The 8,990-nt window shown below is 39.1% G+C and overlaps 1 protein-coding gene across 1 annotated transcript; it reads left to right on the top strand.

The window, feature by feature from the left end:
- The first annotated feature begins 4,559 nt into the window (after nt 1-4,559).
- Nucleotides 4,560-8,602, top strand: LOC114248600 (protein hunchback). The gene is made up of 3 exons (XM_028181883.2): nt 4,560-4,749; nt 5,463-5,557; nt 5,637-8,602. The coding sequence occupies exons 2-3, from the start codon at nt 5,465-5,467 to the stop codon at nt 7,407-7,409; spliced, it is 1,866 nt and encodes a 621-aa protein (XP_028037684.2). The 5' UTR covers nt 4,560-4,749; nt 5,463-5,464; the 3' UTR covers nt 7,410-8,602.
- The last annotated feature ends 388 nt before the right edge of the window (nt 8,603-8,990 follow it).

Here is an 8,990-nt window from a genome sequence, read left to right as displayed (position 1 = left end):
TAATTTCGAATTAAGCAATTTTACGTCATGAGTTTAAGAAACGAACGATTAATGATAATACAAATGGTTCTCGAGCTTGCCTGTCTTCTACTCTTCGATACAGAAGAGCAGAATAAACTAGTATTCCTAAGGAGACGGTTACGGAACTACGTAACAGTCACATCTAGCTATCTCGCTCGCACACATCGGTACATTAGATGAAGTACATCCCGTTTTGTTATTTGACTAACACATCTACTCTCCACTTTAAAAAGCTTAATGAGGAATGTGGATTCTATAGTAAAAACATTCTTGTTTTTTTTAAATATAAAATATCAACTTCTCAATCATGTAGACATTGTATCTTTATTTTAAATCGAACGTTTTTCAAAAAAACCGCTAAAAACGGTTGCTTCAAACGAATGTTTTGGTGGTAGACATTATTAGTCACGTAGACAATAAAATACAAACAATATTATCTTGAGTAAAACAAACATAACTAATTAGAAATTACGACTGGAATCCGCCAAGTTTCGATGTCTGCGCGAGTGTGGTTACTATGTCAAACATTGTGATACGGATACGGAATTTAAACGGAATTTCGAGCATTTAATTATGGGCAACAACAAATCATGCGCAACAACAAATTAAAGAGCGGATGGTTAGCGTGGTATGGACATGTGATGCGTAGAGAGAAGATGCATGTGACTAGGAGTAGAATGGAAATGGTAGTGCAAGGTAGAGGGGGAAGAGGTCGACCGAAGAAAACATGGATGGAGTGTGTGAATGACGATATGAGAGAGAGAGGAGTCAGTGTTGAGATGACGGCTGATAGAAGAGAATGGAAGAGAAAAATTAGCTGTGCCGACCTCACCTAGTGGGATAAGGTGGAGAAAAAGAAGAAGAATTATGCGCAGTCGCTAAAACCGAATCAAATGACAATGCTCTTTATTCATGTCGCCATACAGATACTTTTAAATCGTTAAGCCTTTACCATCGATTTCGCATGCCATTTCACCTCTAAAGAACAATCTGCAAGAAATGCAGCGCTTTATCTTTATCAATGTACTAGCGACCCGCCCTCGCTTCGCTTCGGAAACTGTAATTTATTATTGATTTCACCACTATTCAATGGATGTTATTTTACATATAAACCTTCCTCTTCAATCACTCTATCTATTAAAAAAAACCGCATCAAAATCCGTTGCGGAGTTTTAAAGATTTAAGCATACATAGGGATATAGGGACAGAGAAAGCGAGTTTGTTTTATACTATGTAGTGATGTACCTACATGCAAAAGGTATTTAAAATAAAAATTAGTAGTACTAACTACATTGTTGAGAGCATTCATTTTCTGAGAACACACTCTCTCTTGCTAGATCTTTACAGTAAGTGGGGAGATCCTTAAGCTACCAATAATTTAATAGAAAAAAAAAAAGAGACTGACTGAAGAGAAGATACGTTCAGTACTAAAACCAAACCCGCTACATCGACTTGCAAATGAATATTGAGAGAAAATAAAGGTGAAGATTTTCCTAAAACAAATATGTATAGTTAATGGTGATTCCTAATACGATAACACTGGACGACCACAATCTACAACTTTTAATTTACTACTTTTTTTTGTGCCAGCATTGTTTGTCTATGGTGTAATAAGTTTTTTTTTGCATTACTCGTAATTTAAGGTCATAAATAGAACGATAGAGTGACAGTTGAAGAAATGTACTAAAAAGAAGATAATCTAATTTTCTTATTTTATTTGTTATTGCTAAGATGGGTGGACGAGCTCGCGGCCCACCTGGTGTTAAATGGTTACCGGAGTCCATAGACATTTATAACGTAAATGCCGCCACCCACCTTGAGATATGAATTCTAAGATCTCAGTATAGTACAACGGCTGCCCCACCCTTCAGACCGGAACGCATTACTACTTCACAGTGGAATTCGAACGCCGTTGCATCGCAAGATACGAATGCACCGGACGTCTTATCCTTTAGGCCACTACGACTCCAAAGTTGCTGTGTTGAAGTTCAATCTCCCCCGTTTCTGTAGAAGCGAGGGGCGCCTGTCAACTGATTTAGCGTTACAATGCAGCTTCGACTCGTAAAGCCAATCAAACGACAAACATTTACAGTTTTGTTCGGTAAATCAATATTGTTTTCCGTTTAGAAGTATTTTTTTTCCCTGCCTATGCTGATAGCCTTGAGAGGCTATTTCAGTGTGTAGGTGAGCTCACGGGGCTCAAACCGGAGTGTTGGTAACACTAACCCTAGCAAGAGCAGTGCTTCGCAGAATCTACCACTGGTTCGGAAACGCGACCCACTGAGAAGATCCGGCGAGAAACTCAGTGGGATGTGTCTATGGGTTAATTCGCTCGTCGAGCCCGTCGCTTGCGACGAAGGGACCGTGACCGGACGGTGACCGGTGCTTGTGGTGCCTAAAAGCACCGTTAATGGATCATAGAAGTCATAGGCATTTCGACTCCGGAAGCAATCGTCTAGGCACAACCAAATTTAAAAAAACAAGAAAAAGATTTGGAATGATTACAATGTTCAATCTATGAAGTAACACACAAATTAACTCGCAACGAAATCCTGTTTGAATTGGCCGTAATAACTATATGAAAACTTAGATTAATACTGAATTACATAGAACTATAAATACAATTCTTGCGGGTTATTATTTACATGGACGTGAACATTTCGATTAAAAATAATTTAAAAACAAACAAAAAACATTTTTTATTTATTTACGTTTCCAGTTTGATATACAATTAAACAGAAAATAATGCGTTATGTACGTACATATTATGTCCGATAGATAAGCATGGCGTCGTCTTAAATAAATATTGATCGTCAAATACAATTAAAAGTTACGATACTACAACTGGAACGCAACATGTGACACGTAATCCTTGACATTGTTATTAAATATGAGAAGAAAAGAGACCGAGAAAAGAACATAATTGTCAAGAGAGAGAGAGAGAGAGAGAGAGAGAATGGATAAAAACAAAATGGACGACAGAACAAGAGAGAAAGAAGATCAAATAAAAGAAAGAAATGAAAAGAAGAAAGGAAAAAAGCATGATTGTGATTAAAGGATTAACGAGATAAGGAAAATATACAAAACAAGGAAAGAAGTTTTAAAAAAATAAATGTATAAAAATAATTAAAATAGTTATAGATAGCAAAGAACAAATAAGACTAATTTAGAAGAATTCAAATAGGACAACAAATTAACAAATCCATTGGTACCTACACAATTTTGACGTTAAAAGCAGACGAGCATACGGCTTACCTGGTGGTAAGCTGACACCTACTGTTAATCTATTTGAATTATTTTTCTTCCATTTTTTGTCATCTACGTTGAACAAAATAAAGTATTTATTGATAAGTTCTCGTCAAAGTCTATCTAATCGTTTCGGTTTATTACCGCGGGTAGATAACATAAATATACCTAGACTTAAAATTGAAAAAGTCCATTCGTTTTATTCGAATACAAGCCCTGTAGTTATGTGGTTAAAGAATCTATTTCAAAATCACAGGCAAGTCCTACGTCCGTTTTACTTGTTTAATACAAGTATAAACCACGTGAGCATTACATACCATTACCACCTAAATAGCTACATTATTTTTAAGAGATTTTATGACCTGGTAACTAAGACCTAAAAACATAACCAAAATGTTGCCAAACACAATAATGGGTAAAAAATTATTCGAACGTACAGCCTAATACCATAAGATTAGAAAAAAAAAACATATTTGAAAACGTCAGTCAACCACACCGCAGTACAAACACGAAATCAACTGTATGCATAAAAATCGCGATAAAATAAACATATCGATAACGTTCTCGCCTAGTTTAAAAACATCACCCTAGTTTTACAAAAGCATCATACTTATATTTTATTGGTCGACGCAATTCGACAAAAAAAAAAGTAAACAGAGTTCTTTAAGCTAATGCTCCACAGTCATTGGCTATGCTGTTCGTGTAAAAAGATCTGCCCCTTCGCGGCTCTGACACAGTTGTTTTTTATCCGACATCCTTACGCCCGTAAAAAGCGTTATGTAACGCAAGCGCACGAGGGGACGAGCGTTATGTGCTAAAATCGAAAACATTTTCACAGACTAAATAAATAAAGATTGAGGATAATCGTAGACCTAAGCAGTTTTCTCTAGAATACCTAATTACTTCATTAACAAAATAGTTTATTTTTTTATTGATTTATTGATTTATAACCCTGACAAAAACAAATAAATTACCATCGACAATACGAAACTCGATCAAATTGCCCCCGTCTTTCGGATATTTATTGTCTATTAATAGTTTGTTACATCGAACAGTAACGACGGTTAGGGATGCTTATTTTTTATTATTAATGTAGCTGATAGCATAAACAATAAGTTAATAAGTCGATCCCCACCCACGGCGGCTCGCGCCGCATTGGTTCCAATGAAAATAGGCTGGGGCGCCGACAAGGACGGATGTATGCGAAAACATATCCATTCCTTTTACACTAGAAAAAGTCGCCTTCAAATACTTTATCGATGCTTCGAACCTAAAAATTGACAGATTTTTTTCAGTTCATCGTGAGATGTCAAAGCGATCACAACGTCTCCTGCCGCGGCACTGAAAGGACGTAACCATTAAAAACGTTGATCATTTTTATGTGTTAAAAAATAAGTGAAAGGATAAAAGTGTATAGAAACTATTCATGAAAAGTATCTTGTGCTGTGTGTAATTTTATTAGTGTAACAACAAAAGGGGAAGGTCTGTATTTAATTAGGCTATTATAATTTTTTATTTAAAACATCAAACGTAAATTAATATTTCTAACAATACCTATTGTTATTTGTTAATGAATTGAGTATATAATTAAATAAGCCTACGTTGTTTTCTGATTCATGTTCATTCTACATTACTTATTTTGGGAGCATCCAAAAGAGAATTAAAACCATAAATTAAAATGAAACCAAAATCTTTTGATGAATTATATATTACGTTGTGATTTTCTTTTAACCTAATATCGTTTATAAAAAAACAAATATGTGACTACATATTTGCATTAAACAGAAAGTTGAATTCCACATAAAATTTATAATTTTCGCTTAAAGCACGGACACAAAACTATTATTAGGTTTATGTTGTTATTTTGAATTACATAAGTGACTAATATTTCATCTCGAACTTTCTAAGCGCGTTAAAGGAATGAAAAAAAAACATTTTTTTTTTACAAATATTCCGCTGTGTTTGAAAAGAGGTCAATCAGCTACCGATCTCTTTTGTGCTACGATTATATGACGGACGTGACTGTATTGTTTTCCGCATTCGCAAAACGATGCTTCGTGTGCATTTTTTACATGTTTTTATTAGCTTAGCCGACTATAGAAAAAAAAACCAGTTCGTTATTAGTAAGCATTTTTTAACAAAAAATAACACTTCCGCATTGATCGGTTGCGTTCATAACATTGTGTATGTCTTAGGAATGCTAAGCTGCGCCTCCCCCGCTGGCATGACGCCCGCACCCCACTCCTCCCACCCCCAAGCGTGGGGTCCGCTCCTACAACCACCAACAGTCGTAAGTCTACCTTTCAATTAAAAATACTTCACACTACCATTTAATTCGATCGTTAATTAATCATACGTTCTTTTCATAGAAAACTGAACCGATGGATGATGGAAGCTTTTCGAAAGAACAAACCAGTGGCTTTTATTCAGAGGGATTTCACAGCGCGTCACCCTCTTCTTCGAGTAAAGACTCGAACGGACATTCTCCGCGTAGCGTCGGCAGTACCAGAGAACCTTCACCGTTTTACGACGCAATGCCTTTAAAAGCTAAAGCCAACCTGGGAATGCACTTGGATTCGTTCCGCAACAGTCTACCATACAGCTTGTTAACGCCTCCGGGCTTCGAATCTCGGGCTAGCGACGCGCGCGATCACTCACCTAGCTACGAGTCTTACTCGCCCAGAACATTAGCGCCACCCGCCCACGTGTCCACGCCCTTAGGGCGCTCCGACGCCACTCCACCGAAGTCGCCACCCAGGACACCGTCGTCACCGGAGCGACGTTCGTTCGATAGGTTCCACGATTCTGGCTTCGATGGTGTGGACCACAACAAACATGACGGCGACGACGGCCACGAGGGCTCCGGTCTTGAGGACGACTTCGACGAGGAGCCCGGCCTCCGGGTGCCCGCAGTCAACTCGCACGGAAAAGTTAAAACATTCAAATGCAAACAATGTGAATTTGTAGCGGTCACGAAACTAAGCTTCTGGGAGCACAGCAAAGAGCACATTAAGCCCGAAAAGATGCTGTGCTGCCGGAAATGTCCCTTCGTCACGGAATATAAGCACCATCTAGAGTACCACATGCGGAACCACATGGGCTCGAAGCCGTTCCAGTGCAGTCAGTGCTCGTATTCATGCGTGAACAAATCAATGCTGAATTCCCACCTGAAATCCCACTCGAACGTTTACCAATACAGATGTGCGGACTGCAATTACGCAACCAAATACTGTCACTCGCTTAAGCTCCACTTGCGCAAGTACCAGCACAGTCCGGCGATGGTTCTAAATTTAGACGGAACTCCGAATCCGCTGCCGATTATTGACGTGTACGGAACACGAAGAGGGCCTAAACAGAAACCGCTGTCCAAAATTTTCGAACAGCAATCCGGCACGAACAACCACAGCCCTCACCCACAGCCGCCGCCGCCAACGCATCCGCTTTTCGGAAATCACTTCCCAGTAAACCTGCCGTATCTACCACCGCTCTTGCCACACTCCTTCCTGTTTCCCCCTAACAACAACTACGAACAAAAGATGTCACCGAGGAGCCACGAAACGCCAACAGAGAAACCCCAAAGTGCCTCACCACAACCGTCACTGCTCCACCAGCGCTTAGCGTTCAACGAAGCGCAGTCGGAATCCAACCCGCTGTCCCCGGCGGCTAAGCCACCACCCACATCACCGCATACCCCGACGCTCGCACGAGAAGCGTCTCCGGTCCAGAGCAACGACGACGCTCTCGACCTGACCAACACGAAGAACAACGAAGCGGGCACGCCGCCGCCGAGCACAGAGAAACCGACGCCCGTGACGCCGACAACCGCTCTGAAGAACAGACGGAAAGGACGCGCGTTCAAGTTACAACCGGCCGCGTTGAGACTTCAGCACGAAGACGAGAAAATGAGAGACGCGGAAGTATCGGACAGTGAATCGGAAGCTTCGGCGGACGCGGCCCTCGCTACGTCCACAAACAGCTACGCGTGCCAATACTGTGACATCACCTTCGGAGACCTCACCATGCACACGATCCACATGGGTTTCCACGGATACAATGACCCCTTTATGTGTAACAAATGTGGCGAGAGGAGCGCCGACCGAGTGGCTTTCTTCATCCACTTGGGTAGGGCGCAACACGCCTAACTCATCCGCGCCTACCGCCCCTAGTCAAAGCTTTGTCGCTTACACGCGGCACATTCAAAGCTCAATGTTGAAAAGTAGATTATCGTAGTCTCTCGTACGTATTGTTAAGCCAAAGAATTGCTTGATAAAATAGTTTTGTAGCTCGGTTACGTGTACTGAACATAATTTTATGAATCTTTGTAGCGTCCTTTGATGTAGTTTGATTGAAAGTGAGTGTATAGTGATAATGATCGTAATATCTTTTAACTTTTTTCGAACGGAATTTCGGTGAAACAAAAATCGGTGTAAATTGGATTGGTTTCTGTCAAATTAAATATGATTTAGTAAAAAATACAATTGAAACTATATTTGATAGTTAAAATGAGGAAGAACAATTGACAGGATTATTTTCGTAACAAAAACAGGATATTTTTAATTTATTATTATTTCACGGAAAAACATTTGTTTTTGCGTAATAACATTTTTTTTTAATTTAGAAATGTAATATGATAAACATTTTACTGAGGTGCCATTATTAGCAGAGATCAATTTCGAAAATTGGTGGAATGTTAGAGTAGGTATATTCCGAACGCCCTGGCTTAAAACAACAAAAAACTATTGATATTTTAAAAGTTACATTAGTTTTCTTATTGTACAAAACACGTATTATTCATATATAATAATACCGTGTGTAGTAGCATGTATGTAGCATTTAGGAAAGTGTGACCAATGCGCAAACAAGACTGTATCTTTTGTAAGTACAAAGACAATTCCGTTTTTTTTTTCTATTCTATTCTGTTAAGGGCACGTTTCCTCTATCCGCAAAATTTTACCTGTACAAAATATAACTTCATTTGAAGGTGTGTTTTATTTGGATCTGGTGAAACGGGCCCTAATACTTTATTAATACGAATACTTTGCTTCGCTTTATCGGCGATGGCATATTTTGACAGAATTGACATTTGTCAAAATGAGTTTCTAAAATGCGCAAGCGTTCCTTTGTGTTTTCCTAGTTTCGATTCTGAGTATTTTTAAACAATCTGTATTATTGAATTGATCGCAACCTAAAATTGTATTAGCATATCAATAAGGTTTCTACTCACGTATAATAAAAAGAGTTAACTCGAATGGTCTAAACACACAAAACTAGTCTTAACACTAAAACTGACCTTCTCGCCTCCAGATTATTAAATCCAAAATGACGTCAATACTCCGAGATCCTCTTTTGTTTCTTTTACCAGTTTACCACCCAACCTGTTTCTGCAGTGAAGCAGTAATGCGTTTCGGTTTGAAGGGTGGGGCAGCCGTTGTAACTATACTTGAGACCTTCGAATTTATATCTCAAGGTGGGTGGCGCATTTACGTCGTAGATGTCTATGGGCTCCAGTAACCACTTAACACCAGGTGGGCTGTGAGCTCGTCCACTCATATAAGCAATAAAAAAAAAAACAACTGAAAATCAGACCAATTCAAATTTTTCAGCGTAAGCCTCTAATAAATAAAAAGTTGGGATTCAGACGGCTTCTAATTCCGTAGGATCTGTAAAAAATCGATGACGTCACACCAAATAAAACACCGTGGTATGTTATTTGACATGTCTTT

This window comes from Bombyx mandarina, chromosome 15, assembly GCF_030267445.1.
Source record: "Bombyx mandarina strain Sakado chromosome 15, ASM3026744v2".
Classification (NCBI taxonomy): domain Eukaryota; kingdom Metazoa; phylum Arthropoda; class Insecta; order Lepidoptera; family Bombycidae; genus Bombyx; species Bombyx mandarina.
Note: the sequence above shows the minus strand (reverse complement) of the source record. Positions and strands in the feature narration are given on the sequence as shown.